General features: G+C 44.8%; 2 protein-coding genes across 8 annotated transcripts in view; one reads left to right on the top strand and one right to left on the bottom strand.

Annotated features, from left to right (window-relative positions):
- The window catches only part of LOC135912252 (serine/threonine-protein phosphatase 2A 56 kDa regulatory subunit epsilon isoform-like), a 61653-nt gene extending 52315 nt beyond the window's left edge, over nucleotides 1–9338 (bottom strand). For 2 of the 4 annotated variants that reach the window (XM_070526962.1, XM_070526964.1), the window contains exon 1: nucleotides 6747–7083. In XM_070526962.1, coding sequence (XP_070383063.1) covers nucleotides 6747–6936 — 190 coding nt within the window. In that variant the 5' untranslated portion in view covers nucleotides 6937–7083. Of the gene's footprint in view, nucleotides 1–6746; nucleotides 7084–8451 lie in introns of those variants that run through there. The other 2 variants (XM_070526963.1, XM_065444645.2) reach the window with 2 other exon arrangements.
- LOC135912250 (endoplasmic reticulum membrane-associated RNA degradation protein-like) overlaps nucleotides 7286–23308 on the top strand; it is a 30309-nt gene continuing 14286 nt past the window's right edge. For 2 of the 4 annotated variants that reach the window (XM_065444635.2, XM_070526961.1), the window contains exons 1-8: nucleotides 9522–9779; nucleotides 12022–12170; nucleotides 14678–14779; nucleotides 16068–16157; nucleotides 16277–16374; nucleotides 18566–18705; nucleotides 21199–21310; nucleotides 21856–21958. In XM_065444635.2, coding sequence (XP_065300707.2) covers nucleotides 9632–9779; nucleotides 12022–12170; nucleotides 14678–14779; nucleotides 16068–16157; nucleotides 16277–16374; nucleotides 18566–18705; nucleotides 21199–21310; nucleotides 21856–21958 — 942 coding nt within the window. In that variant the 5' untranslated portion in view covers nucleotides 9522–9631. Of the gene's footprint in view, nucleotides 7496–9516; nucleotides 9780–12021; nucleotides 12171–14677; nucleotides 14780–16067; nucleotides 16158–16276; nucleotides 16375–18565; nucleotides 18706–21198; nucleotides 21311–21855; nucleotides 21959–23308 lie in introns of those variants that run through there. The other 2 variants (XM_065444636.2, XM_065444640.2) reach the window with 2 other exon arrangements.

Here is a 23308-nt window from a genome sequence, read left to right as displayed (position 1 = left end):
CTAATTTTTCATTCCAACACTCTTTGCGCAGTCCTTAACTTGTCGAGCGTCTTTGTTAACCTCCAAGTTTCTGCCCCAGATGGGGCCACCTAATCACCTTGACACAAATGCACAGATCGCACATCAGCAACGAACAGTACAGAACAGCTTGCTGGGCAAGTTGGTTGAGCATTGCAAGCATGTAAACATGCTTAACAGATGTGTACAAAAGAAAGGACGAGATTCACTGGGTCCTCAGCAAAGAGTTCTGGTGATATCACCGGAGATTTGAACATTTTCAAGGGAGAATACTTTGCTTCGTAAGGCTCTTCCCTTCTTGGGAATCTGAGCACGCAGTTGTAGCAGTGTGATTTGACATACCACTTGGTGGTCTGGTCCGCTAACCGTTGGTACTCTTATGGTTTAGCAAACCTGACCACCAAGTGGTTATGGCAAATTAGGCTGCCACAGCTGCATGCTCAGCTTCCCAAAAAGAGAGGTGTCCCGAAAAGCTGAGTATTCTCACTTGGAAATGTTCAGACCTCCGATGACATCACCAGAACTCTTGGCTTGTAACCCAAGTATGCTGTATTTGCTATGTGTGTGTCTCATCCTTCCTTTCATCCAAGTCGGTTAAGTACATTTACAAGCTTGGAATAAATAGTACAGACTTTTTCAGAAGTTTAGTGCTTGGTGTAGTGATTGTAGATCCACTTTCCCTCAGCTCCGTTAAGTTTCGCAATGTATGTGGTCTTTTAGGTCATATTTTCAGGATGTGTGCAGGCTAAACTAATCTGAATGCTGACGCACATGTCAGCCAAGAACTAATTACCAGTTGCAAGCAAAACAACTCCATTTGCCGAATTTGCTCGATTTCCGCACTTACTCAATCTAACTGATCCTCCTGTGCACATTACACTTTTTTTTTTCCATGCTTCACCATTTTCTGCAGTTTGTTGCAACCCCCTCCCCAACACCATCACACAGTGATCACTGAGATGCACGGCGCGGGCATAAACTTCGTCAAGTGACTTGCTCAAGATACCTGGTCAGCAAACTTCACGGAATGAAATTCATGCAGTCATTTTAGTCACAAAGCAACTATGGAGAGCTGTTGCATAAATGAACAGACTTCTCAGCAACAGTGTCTTTTAAACCTCGTTGCTATATTCGTAAATACAGTAGAATCTCGATAAACGGAAATCGGTTAAACGGAATCAACGCTTAAACGGAACAAACGCCTCGCAGTTGATTGGTTTTGTATTAAGGCAATGTAAAAAAAATCCCGTTAATCGGAACTGACCACCGTATAAACGGAACCGAAAATAGACTCGAAACCGCAGCTTGACGTTCACGCAGAGCCCCATCGCGGTACGCATCACTGTCTCCCCACTACTTCTTGGTTTCTGTCTTTGGACGTTTCCGGTTTTCTCGCACACTGTAACCGCATCGCTTGCTTTCTGTCTCGGTGCGCTTGCTGTTGTTAGGCTTAAGCCTTACATCCGCTGTTTAACGTCGTCTGGGACATTTCGTCGCGAAGTCGGCACCTGATGGCAGCGCAGAAGCAACCTCACAATACCCTTACGTTTGAAAGGAAGATGGAGATAATCAACGACTTCGAGAGTGGTCGCTTCACAAAAACAGCGCTTGCGACGAAGCACGCCGTCCCCACGAGCAGCCTCACGACGATACTTCAGGACAAGGATAAGCTGCGGCAGGCTTTCGAGACGTCATGCTTTGGCTCTCAAAGAAAACGACTGCGGGTGGCCAACCACGAAGATCTGGAGAAGTGCCTGGTGGTTTGGCTGCGGAGAGCCCGCAGTGAAAACATTCCGTTCAGTGGCCTACTCATTCACGCGAAAGCAGAATAATTTGTTTTGCAGCTGGCATCGAAGGTTTCTCGTGCAGCGAAGGATGGTTGACAAGATTTAAAGCAGTCTGGAACGGATTGCGAAATCCTGAACCTTCTCTCTCTAAACGAAACTCCTGATAAATGGAACATATTTTCCCGGTCCCTTGAGGTTCCGTTTAACGAGTCCACTGTACTAACGATGCAACCAAAGCACCCGGTCTGCATCAAAAGTCAGTTCGGCTGCAAAGACTGTGGAGAGCGGTTGCATAAATGAACAGATTCTTTCATTCAGTGACATTGTTTTGGAAAGCGGTCACTGCATTTTGAATTCTTGACCTGCCGAGACAAAAGGCAGCTCAAGGGTATACTCGCTTTGCAAGTCGTCTTTTATTACTAACTGGTATGTTGACAAACCAATTTTATTAAAAACAATGTCTTAGTTACCCCCCATTTACGTATCAGGTAACCTTTCATGAGCCTTTTCCGTGAACCAATGCCAAAGGCAGTGACACCAAAAAATTTAAGCACTCCATCGCTCTACTACTCTCAAGCGAGGGGTGGCGTGACCCAGTGCCATGCACAGTGACTTTGCCCGTTCTCTTCCCCTACTGGCAAAGGAAGACATTGTGTTTGATCGACATCAACTAAAGTTGAAATCACCTTCCAACTGTTTGTTTAAATATCCCGTTTACATGCCAGACGTAGGACATCTGTGTGTGTGGACAAAGTGACCATCTTTCCATGTTTGGTAAAAACTAATTTTGTTCCCATAAACAGAGGTGGACACGCAACATCATGGAGTAGGTTGCCGTGTCAGCACAGCATCCTGGATTTCGATACCACTTTGCAGTATTCAGCATATGCTTCACAGTTGCTTTTTGGCGTCTCAAAACCAGCCTATGTGAAAACTACGTACATTTTCTCGAGAGCTGGTGGCATGAACATAACTAAACCACTTCCACACAATTCCGCAGGCATCCGACTTCCTATTCACTAACAATATTTCACCAATACCTTCCGAATTAACTTCGAAAAGGATTGAAACTAATGTGCAATATAATGTATAAGGGGTTTCTGGAGGTTACAGGTTACACCTAATGAGAGCGATTTTGTGCGCAATAGTGACAGCTTCGAGTGACAAAATGGGTCGTCACACAAACAGATCACTAGTCCTTGTATCGCTCAATCACCCGTCTTTGTCGCTCGATCGATCAGCTCCGAAAATCTAGAATTTGTCACTCGTTGCACAAAACAGCCGAGAAGCCACTTGAGTGACCAGCCAATGGCACGCCAGCTGACTATGTACGCCCTTTCCTACGTCATCACTCCTCCATGTTACCCCAACCTTTCCTTCCCGTCATCAAGAATCTCCTTTCTCTCTCTCTCTCTCTCTCTCTCTCTCTCTCCATGTGTTGCAGTGGATTACATAATCTCCTTGGGTAGGCACCGCTCAATTCAATTTGCATGCCAACTGCCACTGTATCTCGAGACAAAATTGAGTTGTACTGCTGCTACTTGTACGCACTGTTGAAAAGTCACCAAAATGTTCTCAATTTGGTGTCCCAGGAAGCGGTCATATGAGCAGACTCCATGTGGTACGTACAAGGCACGGTGTTCAATGAAGTACGGACATTCGATCTACCAAATCACACCGTTTCAGAAATGGGCACGAAACAAATAGCAGCACAGCTATTGTCTCTGTGGGGAAAAAAATTAAGGATTTTCGTTTTAAAGGCCCTAACAAAGCAATTTCAAGGATTAAGGCACTATGATCGATAGCTTGGTAACAAAAGAGTGAAATAAACGTGCAAACTTTATATTGCACATCAAATAAAGCACTCGTTAACTGTGAAATATGCCCAATGAATCATATATGTTACACTAAGTTTCATGCCTCAAAATTCTGACTCAAGCATGGAAAACTTGAGGCATAACCTTTTAAAAGTGCTTTTTGATATTCTGGAAGGAGTTATCAGTTGTATACAATACAGCAAATCAATTACTAATTAATTATTGCATTAATTAGGCTACAACTAAAATAACATTTCATTGCTTATCAATACAAATGTACTCTCCGTGGCCAGAAATAAAGGCAAACGAGTTGTCGCAATTTTCCTGTGGGCCATACAGGGCTCATGAGGCCTTTTTCCCACAAACCATCACCAGCCACCACAAACAAGGTGCCTCCCAATGACAATGATGCTAAATGGATCAGCTTGACTCCAGGTTTGCACGAACGTCATGGTCATGCACATAAAAAAAATCTGGTAAGCTTGGCCGAAAACAAAATTCAAGGTTACTTAAGTACTCCATGCAACAGCTTTCACGGCCCTGAAAATGTCAGTTTGATATTCAAGGGTCTTCCGGGTTCCCAAGGACCCTGCACAAGTTTGCCGGCTACACGAAAAGATGCATTGCTGCTCAGTTTTTTCGGCCTACAACAAGTAAGACTAGTACAGCACCATGTTGGTCATGAATACTAGTTCAGGCTGCAAATATAAATTGCAGGTTTGTTGAAATATTCGGTTCTGGGATCTCATGCCTCGCTAACTTTTCACACCAGCTGCACAACGTAGGGCAATCATCCCAACAGAGTTTCACGCTCCACAAGTGAGATAGGAGGCCATGATACAGAATATCGGGGGCACTTTGTTATCACTGACAGCTAATGAGCCTATATCATCCAACACTCATGAGTGGCCGATTGTGGCGATTACGTAGGTGGGCGGCAACCCAGACCTGTGACAAAGCGAGAAAAGGAAAACAACTGAAATAGAACTGTTGCACTGCCCCAACCACACATTGTTTGTGATGCGATATTGTTGTGCAATAGCCTGCCGGGAAGCCTTCCAGGTTGTGCCAGTCCAGCTGCTACCAGGAGAATACAACAAGACATGCTAGGCAACGTCCGTTGACATCAATTTTTTGCACTGCAGGAACAAGCTTACATAGAACAACTGCAAATTGGGCTAGTTGAAACGAAAGCTTAAATAACTTTCTTTCTTTTTCTGCTAATGTAAAAGAATGGAATTACTTACAGTTGTGCAAACTTTTAAAAGCCCAAATGGGATTTATTTTATAGTAATATTTCACCAAGTCTCAAGTTTTATTGATGTCACAAATGCATGCAGTTCTGCTGTCGCCTGTATTGCCACTTTTATACCAAGCTGCCCATGGCTTTGGTTGCTTCTTGAATTGCAACTAAGGCCATACCAGGGTGCAACGGTGCTCTAGTGAACTTGACGTCTACCCAAATTCAGAGTCTAGTGAGCACATCTTTTAAAAAGAACAGTCCTGCGCATTTTGAGCGAGTTCCTTGATATAAATCTGCAAACATCACACAACGTTCCTGTTTTGAGCCTGCATACTGGCGTTACTAAGGTTGCATGCTGGGACTGTTGGCACGTCATATTAAAGGCCTCAGGTGTAGTGGACCTAATGAACAAGTTACCAAACTATGCTCATCAAGTTCTGGTGGTAGGACCTAAATTCAAAATTGATAGTGCCGTGTATGTGTGCGTTTCATTTCTCCATTTTTCCCCCGTGTCAGACGCATTATGCCTAAGGCCTTTATTGTGCATATTGGCAAGCCCTTTTGAAATACTGACTTCAGCATGGATTATGCAACGCTCTGCATGAGCATTCCATAGAATTTCCTCGGATGTTTGAGAGCAACTCTTCAATCAAAAATGGAGTTCAATTACAGTTTCCTCTGGACACTCTGGCATTGAGATCATTCAGGTATCATGCTAAGGGTGGGCAGTACATGAACTTGTCAGATGTTCCTATGGTGCCAATTATTAGGCTGTATCTTTCTACATTTCCAAGCAATTACAGTTTTTGAAATGCAGCAAGGCAATAGGTCGCTATGCACATGCATAATCATTGCAGATTGTTTCACCGATAGTGCAATATTCTGTTGAACATGATCAATTTGCAAAGTCATGGTCATTTGAAGCCATAAGGGTAAAGTTAGGCAAATCCATGAATCACCATTATCTTGATGGCTGAAGCATCATGCTAGCCGCTCCCGTAGACACTACTAGCACAAGAGTTTTCCCTAGTAATTTTGGTAGCAAACTGTTCTAACAGCACAGTATGGATAACCCCCCCAAGCTGTCGATGGAAATTCCCTGCCAAAGCAGTTTTTCAAACAGTATCTGTACAAGCTTAATAAGACTACTCATGTCAAGTACCAAGACTGTCGTCTCACATTCCTTGGGATGCTTTTTCTATGGGCTTCCCGCCTTTACATGCCAGACACAGCCGTTCAGAACCAGTCAAGGACATATTCGCTAAACGCTGTTGGCAAACTCAGGATCTTGCCTTAATTAATGGTTCTGCAGTATTTTAAGTGATCTGAAACTCAACATACATACATTAGAGATGAAAAATGTAGAAGGCAAGGCTGCAAAGGCAGAGTCTTCCAACAATGTTCACTTTCACTAAACAAGCGAATGTTGCGAAACGCGAAGCACAAACCAGCAGTTGTTGACAGCAGCACATCACCTGTCAACTGGTTGGCATTCTTCCTTTCCTTTTTCCCCGCCTGTTGCTCGCTCTTATTCAAGGCTACCTGCCAACAACAGCGGGCAAGCTCACTTCATTTGATGAAAAAGTTTGTAAACTCGGTTGCAATATCTCCAACTGCCACCACACAATCACAACGAGCAGCTCGTTCCCACAAAGCCGGACCACAACCAAAGCTCTCGCCATCACTATTGCACGGCCGGGTCTGATGGTGGTTCGTAGCTGGATTCCTGAAAAACCGCTGCCTACACCTGTTCGGACGAGGCGACCACGGGCAGGCTTTGGGAAGGGGAGACAATGCGCTTTTCGGTTCCAGCTGGAGTCCCTGAATTCTTTTTTTCTTATATTCCTTCTTTCAAAACAGAGCCATTTCTTGGCTTTTTACCTTTGCCGCCGGCCGAAGTGAGACGCTGCTGGCGAAGTAGGGATCCGAGCACGGCATTTCGCGTCCCGGCGGCGAAACCTCTGGACTTGAACTCAATCATGGGCGAACACGGAACGCGGCGGGCTTTCAAGGGGAAGCTTCGACTGGGCGACCGCACGATTTCAACGGCGCTTCCGCGAGTCGCAGCCATCGTTCGGAACCGAAGAAGCCATGGCGCCAGATGCACAGACCAAGGCGTCGGGACGTTCTGCCGATGGTGGCGGCGGTGGTTCGTAGTACGACGCTACGCCTAAGAACAGAGCCGTAACTTCTGCGTGTTCTTTTTTTTCTTTTCTACCCTTCCTCCCAGCTCTTTCTTCTCCTTTCTGAAGTGCTACCTAAGCGTCCAACGCGCTTTTCGGGTACGGCATATAGGCGAAGACCGTTTTCGTCTGACGCGCGTGGGAGGCATATCGCGACGTGGGTCGGCGTCGGAGGCGGCTGAGCGCCACTCCTATCAACGCTCTCGCTAGGCGAAATGTTTTGGAGGCTACGGCGAAAACACGCGGCGGGACCCAGCAGAGGGAGAGCGTAAAACACACACAAAAATGAAAAACGCGGCAAGGAGCAGTCAGGTTCGAAACATCGGCGGCGACGGTAGGGTCATCCCCAACATGCCGCAAAAACAAGAACGCCCGGACTGTCACGAATGTCTTCCCGACTGGATTCGACGCATTCGGAGAAGTTCCAGACGCAGCCCAAATTGGTTGGTACGAAGTTAATATTTGTTCCTTTGCGTCCCGACCTGGCGAAGTGAAATGCTGAGGTAGAGGTGTCCGACTCGGGAGCAGGAAAGCAAAAAAGGACATCATCGTGTGTTAGTAGCATCCGAGACGGAGATGGTAGCTATGCATCCCCATAATCGTTTAATAAGCCCCCCCCCCCCCCCCCACGCAATCCCGCACTCCAAGCGCTTCTCTATCAATATATCAAAGAGCTGGATCAATGCTTGTGATCGATGCCAGCACGTAGCTTGACACCGGAAGCCACCACAACGAGCAAGAGAGGGGAGGATTAGAATTAACCTATCACTTTTTTTTTTCTTTCATTTTTCCGCGATGCCCGCAAAAATTACCGGCCCGCTTGCGCAGACCGGCGAACTCTGCTACGCATTCCGTTCGCTAGGCAAAAGTTTCCGGGCGAAACTTTCACAAATGAACTGTTCGAAGAACTCCAACACCGGCGTTTCGACGAGGGAAGTAAATAGGGAGGAGGTTTGACTTTAGGTTTAGCGATGCGAGCAAAGGGGGGGGGGGGGGGGGGGGGCAGGAGGGGGGGTGCCTCCAAAGGATCAATTCCTAGCTTAGGCTTCATACTAAGCGCTATCTTCGAACACCGCAGAAAAGGTCGCCGCAAGCGAAGCGGCCGGGAAAACTCGGGAGACGCGAAAAAAAAGGCGGTGCCCAGCAAAAAAAGCACTTGGCACATTTGGCAGGCGAGAGACCGCCTGTCTCGCGACCTTCCCAAAGGCAAAGCGCATGACGCAGGGTTGATCTCCGGTGCCACTCCGACTACTACCCAGAGGATCGGTATGACTGGCATCTCACGTCGATGCGGTCGCGGAAAAAGAAGGAACGCTTCTCGGCGGCTCATTGGGTCGCCGTAATTTTTCTTTTTTTTTTCGGTTAACGAGGCAGCGCACCACGGAAAAGAAAGTGTTCTTTACCTCGTAACAATGGCAGAGGTTGGAGCTCGACGTCGTTGGCGGACCGGTAGCGCGACGATCCCTGCGATTTGCGTTGCTTGCGCTTGAGCGATCCCTTTTTGAACGGGTCGATCTTGTCGACGAAAGTCGCGGACGACGAGACCGGGTGCGATCCAGAGTGAGCCGACATGCCTGGCCGTTTTCTTGTGTACGCGCACTGTATTACGAAGAGGGGAGAAAAAAGCACTTGGAACCTTCAACGGCAGCAGCGGGCTGGGTCGAGGTGGTGGTGCTTGCGTCGGAGACGCAGCAAAGGACCGCTCGCTACCGGCGTCTCCCTCGTTCAGCCCCGGGTCGCTGTGTTCTCGGCGTCTCAGGCAGACGCCCACGGCGTGCCGGCGACGCGTCGCGGTGCGAGCTTCGGATCCATGCCCCCGCGTCGGCGCGCCGGGGGTTTTCTTTCGCGATAAACCAAGCGGAGGTTTAGGCCTAAACGGCGTCGATCATCTCTCGACTCTTAGGCCTAACATCGCCGCCGCATCGGTGGTGCTGGTGCTGCGTCCATACGTAAAATATCCGCTCGTCGCGCCGGGCGCGCAGGGCGTCGGTTCGGCGTTTCCACGGGCGTGCCTCCTACATGACGGCCGCGGGTCTCGCCGGTCCCGACGGCTTCTATGTGCACATGGAAGCGAGCGGTTTGGAAACAAACCCCCTGTATCACATACACTTTCGCCAAGCGAGCAGAGCAGACCACCTAGGATTTTTTACACATAGACGCGTTCGGCAATTTCCGGAAAACGGTCGGCTGCTCGGCTCACGTTATGCGTAGTTCGGCAAAGTTCGGCTCCCGGTTCGGCTTGGAGCGGCGGAACCATTGCCTTGTACAAAGCGTCACTTATCCTGCGCCCATCCACAAGTAGCGCTGCTAATAAGTTACATTTATTTCACGTAATGAAAAACAAATAACAAAATTTAAAAAACAATACTGCTAGATATGATTCAATGTTATGTCATTTCAATAATAATTGAAAGCTTACTTAAATTAATTTTACACAATGCGAAACGCGTACTTCGCTTAATCAGTAGCAAGAGCGACTCTTCTTTCGGTTTCTTTCATAATCGGAGCGTTTTTGATTGCTGAAGCTACGAAAATGAAGCCAGTGTATTTAAATATACGGTGCTTTTAGCTACATGAACAGACATGAACGTTGTAGCGCAGACATGCCTATCATCGAACGTCTGGAAGATGATATGCGAGACGGGAATATCGGGAGATCTCGATAACATTCTTACCGAGGCCCTTACCATAGACACGCCCCGGTTAAGGAATATATTGGACTCATGTGAAGGTGCCTGCTTTCGTTGCATTTGTTATTTATAGTTTATCTTTAGTGGTATTAACAAAGAAAACCTTAGGATTTGCGGTGGTGCGTCGACATACAGCACCTTCGTGACCAAAGCATGCATGGGCGCTTGTTGATAATGTCATGTGTCGATCGCTTATCGCATTGCCAGCGCACGTGGTTCTGTCATGCACCGGGAAGCGTCCGAGGCGTTGGTGACAACTTATCTGATCTGCTTTTTATAGATAACCGCCTAATTTCAGTAGTCTGGACTGAAGAAATTCGGTTGTTCTTTTTATTTATTTATTTGTTCAGTGAGAATTGGTAGTTCTCATGACGAAAACTGCGAATCTAGACGAAAATAACCACTTGTGTGCGATTCCTGGCTGGTCACTGATGCCGACAAATGCGATCGCATTCGAAATCTGGCTGCGATTTACGTTCTCAAATTACGACAGAAATTTAGGCGTGAGTGAGTCGTCTTCGCCTAGACTCGATCATGAATAAAAGGGGCGGGGGAGGATACTTAATTATAATTTTTTTCACAAAACTGGTGTTCCTTGGAGGACTGCATGACATAAACTGTGATAGACACCTGTTCAAACAAGGCTGTGTTTCCGCACCCCTCGACCATTTAGCTACATAAAGGAATTGCGGTTTATAGAACTGATGTTCTTCGGACGTCCTTCTTCCCGAATACTATCCATGATTGCATATATTCCACAAGATGCATCGTTTGTAATGAATCCCAGTGACGCACTTTAATGCGAAAGCATTATATGCCCCATTAGTCGGCGGCGTGACCGAATGATAGTACCAAAAATGGCCGACGGCAAAGAGTAAAACCACATAAAAAAATGCTCGAATTCACGTCATATTTCACAGGGAGGTTCCTGTAAACAAAGCAAATTCGTGCCTTTGAAAATAACACTGGTTTAAATTCGGTCTCGGTTGGAATCGAACCCGGTCCACCGGGATGCGCGACGAGCATGCTTCCAGAGACGCCACGGCGTCTCCACGGTTTTGGTTGACAAAATGTGTGCCTAGTGAGTGCGTCATTGGTCACGTGACGGCGCAGCCAATGGGGAGGAGGTGGCGCCACGTCACGAGTGTATAAAATGTATGTCGTAGTAGTTCTGCGGAAACCCGCAAGGTGGAGAGAAGTAATGAATAAAGGGAAAATGAGACATCCACCTGTTCGTAGCATCCACCTGCTACGAACAGGTGGATGTCTCATTTTCCCTTTATTCATAAAATGTATGTATAAAATAGAAAGCATTACTGTCCAGTTGGATGCCTCTGAGCAGCCCTACAATGAACTCGCGGGCAAGCGAGCTCATTGAGACACCTGGCGTGTTTTCATTTGGCCTTACCAAGGAGCAGTTAAAATGCAGGCGGGAGCTTGAGCAGAAAAAAAGCATTTCACCAAAGCGACTATAATGTTTTCACATTCCTACACACAAGCAGTCATAAGTGTCTCTGCTGATTCCATTTTTTTGCGTCTTCGCTTGTCGCCCGATTTTCTAGTGCATGCTTGCTTCTTGTTTTTCTAGTTTTATAATGTTTCCAATGCTTTTCTTTGCTACATGTTAAGCTTTTTCTTCGTTTCTGTTTCCCCTGTCATTTGCGCTTTACATGCACTTATTCCTCTAGTGTTGTACCTGCTTTTGGAATCTTTTCACTTTTTCTGATTCACCCCCCCCCCCTCCTCCACACAGGCATAGTGTGGGCACCCTTATAAATCTATAGCAAACAAGCGCATAATCAAATGAATGAACTGCATGTACAACTTTGCGCACATGTGCATTAATTATGGTTTTTAATACTTGAGCAATGCCATCACATTCATTGTTAGTCTCATGATAACCTTGCATGCCTGTTCATCCAGTCAGCAAAATCATGTGCAGCAGTGGAATATATTACCGAATGCCCATTTCTATAACATGTCTATGGATGAAATTTATCACAATTGTTCTACAACATTATGCTTGATAGCCCTCTGTCGAAATTTTAGAATATGCAAAAGCTGCTCAAAATGTATTAGTGACTATTTGATTTGAAGACCGAATAAAAGTTGACAATATTTAATTCATTATTTTAGTTTCAAGCATTTGCACACCTTTAGTCATCTGTCTTTTTCCGTGCTGTCCAGGTGTGCATTTTTCGCAGGAAACTTTTTTTTTCTTCTAAGATGATATTTTGAACCTCTTGCCCACTGAAAAAAGCAGAAATTCGGTTTATTCTCCAGGCGCGGACCACAATGAGACATGGTACTGCAGGGCATTAAAACTTCTGTCGCCGTCCATTCATCACATCAAGACAGTCTACGCAGAACTCTCTGTGGACAGCTTTCGGGTCAAAGCAGTGGAACTTTCATCATGGACGGGTGCTGAGAAGGTATGGAGCATTGCAGTCGGTCACCTATTAATGCATTGCTGTTCGCAGGGAGAAATTAAGTGTCATTTTTATATGACATTCAGCAACAAAACTTGCACGCTCCTTTTGTGTTTTATATGTCCCATCTGCATTTTGGTTGTACTTGCTTTCCAAAGTACAAACGCTATGTAAATGGTTTTGCACTTGACAGCGACATGACTTGGATTGCTGTCATTCAGTTCTGTTGCTTACCGGTGGAACCCCATGTGAGCAACGGCTGCAGGTGGCGGTGAGGCAGCAAAATGCGCTTGGTTGTCTGCTTCATTTAGTTAACGGCGCTGTTTTACTATCTTTTGCACCCGTTTCTGAAACAGCATGACTTGGGAAATCAAGCGGCCGTACTACACCGTGCCATACAACTAACCTCGCCTCACGAACTTCTCAAATGCTTCCAGGGAGGCCAAATTGAAAACGTTTTGGCAGCTTTTCTGCAGTGCATACAACCATCAACAGCTAGGTAGTGGTAGTACAACCCAATTTCGTCTCGAGATGCAGCGGTGATGGGCGTGCAAAACAAATCGCGTAGTCCCTAGTCCCTACTAAGGAGAAGACAGGCTCCACCGTGACACACGGAGAAGCAGTGACCTAGGGAAGCACATACGCGGTCAGCCGGCGTCCATCGGCCTGTTGCTCGGGTGGCTACCGGGCAGTCCGCACGAAAAGCAACAAATTTGAGATTTCCAAAACCGAGCATCCAAGTGACGAGGATGTGTGATCCGGTCACGCGACAATGTGTTTCATCGCTCAAACTCATTGCTCTTGACTGTTGCACACAAAATTGCTCACATAGGGTTTGGGCTTAAAGGGTCTCTGAAACACGTTTTGAACACAGCAAGAAAACATTGCCGATCTGTGGTAAAGGCTGAGCTAAATATTACTGCACTGCAGGCAGCAGGCGATTCACAATCTCGAGTCAAATACCATAAAAAATCCACTTGCCCTCACTTTCACAATACCGTCATGCAGCGTCATCAAAAGCAGATCGCCTGCCAATGCTATTGGCTGATTTTTTTATCATGAGAGCATTCACAGCAATACATTTTGAGTGAAATAATTGAAAATATTTATGTACGTGATCTGAAAAAGAAAAGAGTGCATTCGCCCGATAGGCGAGTCATTGATTGCAATAGCAAATTATTGTACAGCTATGCGAAGTAAGATTAGTAATTTTATTAGGTACATAAACTGCTGTAAACATTCACTTACTAACTAAATTAACAAGCATACTGTCACACGTGCACAGACTAACACGAACACATCTCAATCGATGACTGCGCGCACTTGCTGTCAGATTGCTGGCGTGATCAAGGGAGAGAGAGAGAAACAACTTTATTAAAATGAAAATAAATTTCATGGAGGGATGACATGATTAAGAGCAGCAGCAGCGCTGAGCGAATTGCCCTTCGGGGTGCTTCTCGCTTCAGTGAAAACTAGGCATACAAGAACACAGTATACACGAAGCCATCACAGCTATCTCGGGCCGTGTGTAGCCTTCGAACCCATCGCAGATCGCCTTCAAGACAGGGCCCGGGCGGCCGTGCTCAGCCATCGCAGCCAGAGTAGAGGAGTAGCTTTTGCAGATAAGATCGTCAGCATACGATCTACCTGCCATACTAGTCCATTTGCAGCGTCTGTCTGGTGAGGGGCCCTTTAAGAGGGGTTCATTATAAGGCATCACAGTTATCACACTTGCTGCAGCCATAGCACCAAAGTCAGTCCCAAGTGCGAAATTCTTAAGTGGTTCCCCTTTCACTCGGTTGTTTCCTCAGAGTGAGAAGCGAGGGGCAGCACAAACTCTGCTCCTTGGTGCAGGAAAGTATGCATCTGTCCCAAGGAAAACGCCAGGTACTCTCAAGTCGGCCTTAGGTCTTAGGCCGATGAGAAGCTGCAGAACACTTGGCATAATCTGCAGTTCAAATCGAAAGATGCTGATCTCATGCTGAATTTGCAGGATAATGAAGAAGCTAAGGACCGCACAGCAAGCAATTTAATGAAAAATTATAGGCGTGGTGTTAAGAGGCAGGAAAACAGCAGTGTGGATTAGAGAGAAAACGAGGGATAGCTGATATCTCAGTTGACACTGAGAAGAAAAAAAGCGAGTTGTTCAGGCTATGTAATGCATAGGGCAGATAACCAATGGTCTCTTAAAATAACGGAATGGGTGCCATGAGAAGGGAAGGGCAGTCGAGGACAGGTGAGAATTAGGCAGTGTGATGAAATGAGGAGTTCTGCAGGCTTAGGATGGTGTAAGCTGGCACAATTAAGGCAGCGGCAACTGGAGATCACTTGCAGATGCCTTCATTCTGCAGTGGACATGAAATAGGGTGATGAAGGATGAACAAATTTATGTTAAATGCTCGGTGACATTGCAATGATCACCCAGCGTGTGTTCGGGTATTAGTATTGCATGGTCCTCCGCCGATGATTGTTTGCTTTAATGTGCATATATGCATGTGCTTACTTCACAGGACATTCAGGACTGCTTTGGATGGCTGAAGTGTGATGACCCTTGCGGGCCTGTTCTTGCCGTGCTTAGGATAACTGCCATCTTGGAGCACTCTCTCGGCGACGTATGTGAGGAAACCACTTTGTCTAAGGGGAAGTAGTTCAATAGTTCCTATATAAATGCATGGGAACAGAGAAATAATTTTTCTCTGTTCCACAGCACTGATTCTGATGAGATTTGTTGCATTCAAAATAAAAAGCTAAAACCTAGTTACTGTAGGAAGCACATTTTCTTAAGGCCGTCATTTTTCCAACAGTGATTGCTGAGAATCGCAAATTCAAAAGAAAGTCACCTACCAAGATTTAAGCTTTGTAACTCAGTAATAAATAATAGTATGACAATTATGTAAACTGCACCTACTAGGACATGTAAAGTGGACAAAATTGATTTATTGTACGCAGCTCCGAAATAGACTACTAATTCAAAATTTGTCCACTTTGGATCCTCTAATAGGTAGATGTTGTCTAAAGAACTGCGACATCACTTTCTGGTGCAGAAGTGCGGATTTGTAAACTTTGTGCTTCAACGTTTTCTAACTAAACAGTTTTGAGGAAATTCTTCCAAAAATTTCAGGCCCTAAATCAGAATGATGCTTCCTGGGGTCACTAGAATTCAGCTTTCCTCTCATATCCAACACATTTTATTCAAATTGGTCGAGCAGTTGTCTTGTAAAAGCATTTCTGCATTTTACATGTATTTGAATGGGGAAATTCAAGTTGTCCTCAAGCTAAAGCTTTCTCTAAGAGGAAGCTTTAGCTCTGGCTTTCCTGTCTAAATACATGAGAACGGAAAAATGATTTTTCTCAGCAACTAGTGCACCAAACTTGACGAGGCTTGTTCCATTTGAAAACAAACATTACAGTCTAGTGACTGTTGGTTGCAAATGTTTTATTAAGGTCGTCAATTTTAAGAATAAAAATGAGTAAAAATCTCAAATCTTCTGAAAACGAAACTATGAAGTTTACTAGGCATGCATTGAGGAGTGCACTTGAGGCAAAGGTCTAATACAAACTGCATAACAGCTGGGTCCCTTAAGTGTGCTTCGCCTTTATAGAGTGCTGAAGCATATTAAGAGTCGAAGTCATTGTCATAGAATTTAGCACACGTTCTTTAATTATACACACATGCACAGACACATCTCCGGTCACAGTGCAAGCACAGGGATGTTGAATAACCGTACTGGCAGCCACTCAAATTTTGTTCTGGCATTGCTGTTGCCCGGAAAGAAAAAGGGTGAATTTTGTTTCTCACCCCCCCCCCCCCCTTCTTTGTTTGAAAATGTGTTCAAATTAAAAAACAAAAGCTGATGGTATAAGCGTACATGTAGAACTTAATATCGCTTTGTGTTGCAGGTTCTGCTTGGAAAAGGCATTCAGGTGCCATTTCTTCTGAAGGACATCCTGTCCGCACCACAGCTTCATGACGTCTTTGGGCCCGAACTTGTAAGCATGCCTCATCACTTTAAATATAGACTGCTTGTGTTTGCAATTTGTTTTTCGTCTGTACTGTCAGTCTTCTTCTTTTTCTTCTTCAACTGGCTACTCTTGGCATTTCCACGTAGATGACACTGTTGCAAGTCATTGTGGGTCCTCCGCAGTCCCTCAACCTACGCAATGTCGTCTGGCATGGGTTTGTCAGGCCAGAGGAGGTTGACAGCAGGTAAGTGGGGCCATGTTGATGTGGGCATTTCTTACCCGCATTGAAGAATTGCGCAGGTATACAAGAACCGACTTATTTTTGGAAAAAAAAAATACATATGAAGGACTTTATTTATTATTTATTTAGTTTACCAATGCTGTTAACCTTCTTAACAGTCATAGCAGAAAAGACACACACTCTGGATTATAAACTATTACATGAAAATGTTCAGCTGCAGTATGCAATTCATCGGGTGTAACATAATGGACAGTGGGACAACTCTGAAACCTTATGGGGACACTAAGGAGGAACACTAAACCTGGTTGTAGGCTGATTAAGTATTCTTCTACAACTTCATTTTTGTTAACATTGCACTGATATCTTCATTACTAGATATAAAACGAAGGTCGAAGTTATACTTTTTACATCTTCCTACCAAAACCACAGCGCGAGTGCATCAGTGTGACGTCACGGGTCTGAAAGTATTTTTTCGTATCTGGGCCGCTGTTGTTAAGCAAAAGTCCATGAAGGTTGCCAAGTTCAGTCTTCGGCTCTCTTGGAATACAAAGCAGTATCACTTTACCGACAGAGAATCAGCTAGGCCCAAGCAGACGGTGTCAAAAGCCATGACATCGCGGTGAGCTGGTACAGGAATTTCAAAGGTGGTGATGCACCCATCTTTCCTCTTTGCACACTTTCTATCTTCTCAAGCCAGCAGAGCTTTTTGGTATTGTGCAAAGGTAATTTACTAATACAGCTTAAAATAGTTTCTCTCTGCAATGTCCCTCTAAACACTTCAGTAACATCACTCGTCACTTAATAATGGATATAAGAGATTGTGTCATACAACAAAGTGCATCTAAAATGTTTCTCACCAATATTAGCGTGCTACAAATATATGCCTTTAATGGTTATTATATTTAATGAAGGTATTTTATTTTCGCATATAACGAGATCTGAATTTATGACGTAGTCATCCTGCTTACATTAAGAGTTGGGTCTTTTATGTTCAAATATATAATAAACACAGTGGTTATGTGTAGCGCAACCTGTTGCCGATCGCTGGTAAGGGCTTATACAGACACTTTTTAAGATTTAATAATTGATTACCCTTCTGGGAATTGTGAATGTGTCAACAAGCAGAGGTGGGGCAAGCCAGTTCAAGCCTGAAACATTCAAAAAGAAAAGAGGCATGCCGGCACCTCATTGAAATTGTCACACCCACACTTCAGGGTGTCACGTATATTGGTAGTGCCTGCACAGTGATGATGATGATGATGATGATACATTTAAGTGTCCACAAAGGCTGCATCCTAAAAGCTTCCAATTCTTTGTTTCCATTGTGAAGGCGACCTGTGGCGTCACGTACCAACCTTGTTGGTGCAGCAGCTTGGGATGCAATTGGGAAAGAGAGAGCTCTGTCCTTATTTTTCTGCACCGATAATCAACATATAGAAGTGAGAGAAATGCCAGTTGGAGTTCTCAAAAAATACGTTTACCAGCTTAAAATGATTTGTGATTTATTTATCATCGTGCCCTTAAAGAAAATGAAAATGACAGGCTCAGTAGTCATAAAACTAATTTTTGTAAGCTGTTCATTCAGTGAACAGCTTAGCTCCTTCATCCCCTGTTAAGAACAGTGCTGCCACCTGGTGAGGAAGTTGTACGCTATTGACAGCTTTGCTTTGCATTCTAGGTTTACGAAGAAATCTAGATGCAGCACCAAGTGTTTGTTAGGGTTGGCTTTACTGCATGATTCAGCTGCTTGGTTGTCAAGCCCTGGGTCCAAAAAAGTTTTGCATTGAATGTGTGCTACTGTCCCAGGTACACCATGAGGTGCACAGTTAGGCTGAAATGTATAGGTGTTAACATGCTGTATTCACCCAGATGTAGTAGGAAAGTAGCCATACAAGCTGGTTGGGCGAAATTCAGTTAAACTTGGTGAAATGAGCTAAATTCCTCAGTAGTTATCTGGAACCAGCAGGGTTTAGCAGAAGTTAACAAGTCTTCTTTGTTAGCCTGTAGTTGTATTTTCAATCTATTATCTCAATATAGTAGTGTAATCTGGCTGAAGCCGGCATGAAACAAGGAAAGCTTCACCTCTTGTGCTATGTATACCGGTTCGAGTACATACACCATGCTGGCCTGCACCGTAAACGAGTCCACGCTACTGCATGAATGCTAGCAGAACAGATGCTGTTTGTTCTAACAGATACTCCTACCTCTTGATCTGCATTGTCCTGAGCCTCGGTGAACAGATGAGGCAGCGCCACGGTGTTGATGGACAGGACATACAACGCCGCAAGTGCTTTTCTTTGGAGCGCCATGCAGTGATGTTGGACGATTTTCACGGTAGGCAGCCTCATGTTCAGCTATGGTCGAAGCTAAGGCGACTACATTTTGGGAAGGTTTAAGTGAACTAGAGAACTAAGAAAGGTGGTAACCAGATCGATCGATCAATCAATCAATCAATCAATATTTGTGCCACAAAGCACATGAACGAATGAGAAACAAAAGCCACTGTTTGGGCAGCTTGACAGGTTCTCATTTCTGTTACACGGTCAGCAGCTACAAACAGTTACAAAAAAATGTATGCAAGGCAGTGGACATAGTGGGATATACAGGTATGGTATGTACTGTGGCAAATCAGTTCTTCAGACGCTCTCAGGGTGGAAGAAAGCTTATGAAAGAGAAAACTTGACAGTTTTGTAGCTTTGTGCTACAGGACGGGTGTATTTCAATTTCTCCCTTTCATGGTACTTCGGTGCTTAGTACTTAGTAACAGAACATTTTTCACTGAATACAAAAGTGAAGCACAGTATCAGCAAGACATGTATAGTAAGCATATGGGTTAGATGAATCAGCTGTCTCAATTTACATGAGAGATAATTAGAATCTTGCTTGTATTGCTTGTAGTAAGGTCTTGCAACACACGGAGGAGCAATGAGACAGAAAAATTGCATATGTGGCCAGCCGGTATCCCACTGACCAGTCGCTTGAGGTGCTTCCAGGTGGTATGCACGACAGGCAATGAAATCTAGATTTCCTGAAATGAGCGATTGAGCAATGAGAATGGGTGATCTCTCTATGCAATGGCCCATTTCATCGCTGTTACACACAAAATCATTTACATAAGGTTTGGTCTTAACAGTCTTGCTTGTGATAATGCATAATTTTATTTGTGCCAGAAATAGAAAAAAAGAACAATTATATTTCAAATCCAATGCGCTTGAAATTAAAATAATGAAGTGCTAAAGAAAGATCTCCTTGAGTTGTGAAGCAGTTATTTCTCAAGCACCATGTCGTGCTTGCGACAGTAATTTAACAGCTTTGGAATTGTGTTTGCCAGCATCTGTTGTCTGTAGTACGGTCATGAAGTGAAAAAGATGGTGATGGGGTAGCGGAGTGTGACCTCACAAATTGGACCTGACATTTTCACAGCAGCAGCTTTCGTTGGCTATTGCTCGGGTTGGAATGATGAATGCCACTTCACTCATTACTTGGATCACTCGTACATCAATCTAATGTAACCAGTATCAGATGCAGGATGAGTGAGGGGTTGATTATTTCTTATGAGCATAGGTCAGCATACTCACTCGGAAGTAAGCTGACTCACTCCACACTTGTTTTACTGGCATAAGATAGTGCATTAGTGAATGACTTAAGTGTGTGAGCGGATGCAAGTAGGATTGAGAGTGAGTGCCAGTTAATGTGAGTACGAACAGACGTCAGTGACGGTGATTTTGAATGGATGTGAGTGGCTGTCGGTGAGTGTGAGTACATTTGGGTATGTGCGCAAGTGAGTGCCGGTGACTATGAACGTGAGTGTGAATTGGTCACTGCGAGTGGGAACATGAGCGAGGGCCAGTCGGTGCGAGTGTGAGTGAGTACAGAGCCTGCAAAAGCATTGGTGAACAATTACGAGCGAGTATCTGCTCATTCTGCCGACCTGTGCTTGCGAACAGTGAACCCAACACGTGGTTTAGCAAACACACAAAGCGCACACTCGATTGCCCTGGTTACACAGTAATGCCAGCTATGCCAGGAATATAGTTCCTCTATGAGCCACACTGAGGAATGGAGGAGGCGTGACCTACCGCACAGGAATGTCAGGTGAATGCTCACCCATGCTGAACTTCAAAGCCTGGGTCGTTTGCAGGTGCAATCCTGCTCCTGCGTATACATTATATTCACCATGACAGTTTTATATTGCGATATACTGAATCATTGTACCTTTAGCTTCATGCACATGATTGCACACAATTGGTTATGTTTTGCACAAGGTTCCTTGTAATTGTACAACATTGCACCCAATTGTTGACAGGACTGTGCTGGATTGTGATTGCAGGGTTGTGCAAGGCATCAGCATAGCATTAAGCAACAGGAAGAGGGCAGGCAGTATGGATTAGGGAGAAATGAGTGTAGCTGATATCCTAAACTGAAATTAGGAGGAAGAAATGAAGTGGGACAGGCCAGATAGTGCATAGGGCAGATAATCAGTGGTTTGTTAGAATGACAAAATTAGTGCAATGGGAAATGATGCTCAGTAGAGGACGGCAGAGAACTAGGTGGTGTGATGAAATTACGAAGTTTGCAGGCATGATATGGAATCAGTTGGCACAAGACAGGTAATTGGAGATCGCTGGGAGAGCTGGGCCTTCATCGTGCAGTGGTCATAAAAGTAGGTTGATGATGAATGTGGTGGTGTTGATAATGATTAGAATGATGGTGTTGATAAGGCATATAGCCACGTATGACTCTGCAGGTATACTAGTGCGTTGAAGTATTGTTGCAGTATACATTTACATGCATGTTTTTTTTCTCTCCTCTTTGCTCTTTCTCCAGATGTAGATTTCAGTCGGGACGATTTTTTGTCAATACTGGAGTCCAGTCCCCTGGTCCTTCCAGGACAAATGGCTTACTGGCAGGCGTGCATGAATCTTCTAAGCAGGGCTTTGTGAGTATCTCCCATGTTCTATTCAGTGGGATACTGCCCTTGATGCTAAGTTTTTGAATGCACTACGCTAGGCTATTTTGCAAACTGAACAAATGTCCCCATTTGCTTGATGCCTGTTCTGATTTCCCTATTCGCACTTAAGTGTCACACAGGAATGCTCTAATCTAGAGAATTCAGAGAGTTATGGAATCAGTGGATTGATTTGAATGAAATTTCTTGCATTTAAAAGATGATATGAAATTCTTGGGGCTGCTGGGAGCAGGTCTTTTAGAATTCAAGCCCCCAATATGTTTTACCATGAACTGCAGAAAAATTATAACAATTCTTGCACATATGGCCGTGTGTGGCAGATTCAAATAATTGCTTTTCTTGACGGAAAGATTTTTGCTTGAGCGCAGTTCAAATGTTGGCCTCTGGGTACACCAAGATATTTTGGAATTTTGTAATCAGTTTAGCGCTGTGCTTTTTAAATATAAGATATGCAAGCCAAGTGAAAATGAAGCATCTATGCTGTTCTATTGCATCTATATATCTATCTGTTCTAGGTATGCTGAATGCTTAACATTGGCATTGCCCCAGTTGGAATGTGTGCTGAGGGTTCTCTACACTAAAGTAAATGACTGCTCCCATCGGCTATTAACAGCAGAGGTAAGGCTACAGCTATGTGCTATTTCAGTTATGATCTGTTGCGTATCATCAGTACTACGCAGGGTACTGATGATGTGCTAACAGGACTATCTCTGACTGACACGAGGGTAATCTGGTGTGTATGTTGAAGATGTAAAGTTTTAAAACAAAGCTTTCTTTGCCTCTTCTCCCAACTTTCCGGTCGCTGCTGCTGTGGTCTTTCTCACGCACACTGCTTGGTTTCTTGCAACACCACCAGATGGCATTTAACGTTTAACATCAACTAACCACTCTAGTAATGGACTAAATGCTGAAGAGATTACACATTAGCCACCAACATCACCACTAACTATCACCAATCAAAGCAAACAGCATGCAAAGCTTCACTTACATCAATTCCCACAGTGTGTGGGATGCGCGGATTTTTTTCCCCTTTTATGTGAAACATAACTTGTCTAAATAATGTACAACTTATGTATTTATAAAAGCAAATTTGGGGCAGCTTTACACTAGTGATGCGAAGACTGGGCAAACAGCGAAGCTGGCAGCCCCACCTAGTTTATTCTTGGTTCAGCCAAGTTTATGCGTGGTTATGCTTGCAGACTTGGTCAAGTTTTCTGTGTGGTGTCATCATCAGCCCCCTAAAGAGCAATGAACACTCGGTCATTAAAGTATGCACAATATGTTGTTTTATTTTCAGTACCAGCTTATCGTAAACTTGGCAACTGTGGCCAAACTCACTGCTTGGAAACTCGCGGGCAAACTATCCATCGGCACCTCCCATAGATTTCCAAACTTGCCGCTGAAAGTTCTCCACGACTCGCAGGCCCGAATTGTATCGTTTTGTCAACACATCTGGTTGCACACACGTTTTTGCTCGGTAACGCAAGCTCATAACTCCAGACCTTCTGCAACTCGCTGATGTTTTGTCGCGGCTTCACTGGTGTGATATTCGGGATTGGACCAAAGTCGTCGCATCCGTTCTTGAGTAGCGGCGTGGCAGCTTTCGTGTCGTGCTTCCTCTTCTTTGAGAGTGACGCTCTTCTTCTGTCGCCCCATCTCTCCCTGTCGGAGACCCGGCTGTTCTGTCAAAGCAGCTGCGGAGCGGAGCTGCTTTTATACCCCTTTGGTGATGTCACGGCTTAGATCTGCATCTGTGTATGCACGGCGTCCGTAAGGCGCGCTGGGTCGAAGCTACGGTGAAGCGGTGCCGGTGAGCACGGTGATGTCATCACTCAGCGAGGTTTTGCTGTGCACGTTCACCAGCCTAACCACCAGCTCAAACAGCACTGCTGTTAAAAATGTATCATTTATAATTGGCCGTGTACCATGCCGACTAAAGGTATGGCGAGTCTTGACAAGCAGTGCTAT

Source organism: Dermacentor albipictus, chromosome 10 (assembly GCF_038994185.2).
Source record: "Dermacentor albipictus isolate Rhodes 1998 colony chromosome 10, USDA_Dalb.pri_finalv2, whole genome shotgun sequence".
NCBI lineage: Eukaryota > Metazoa > Arthropoda > Arachnida > Ixodida > Ixodidae > Dermacentor > Dermacentor albipictus.
Note: the sequence above shows the minus strand (reverse complement) of the source record. Positions and strands in the feature narration are given on the sequence as shown.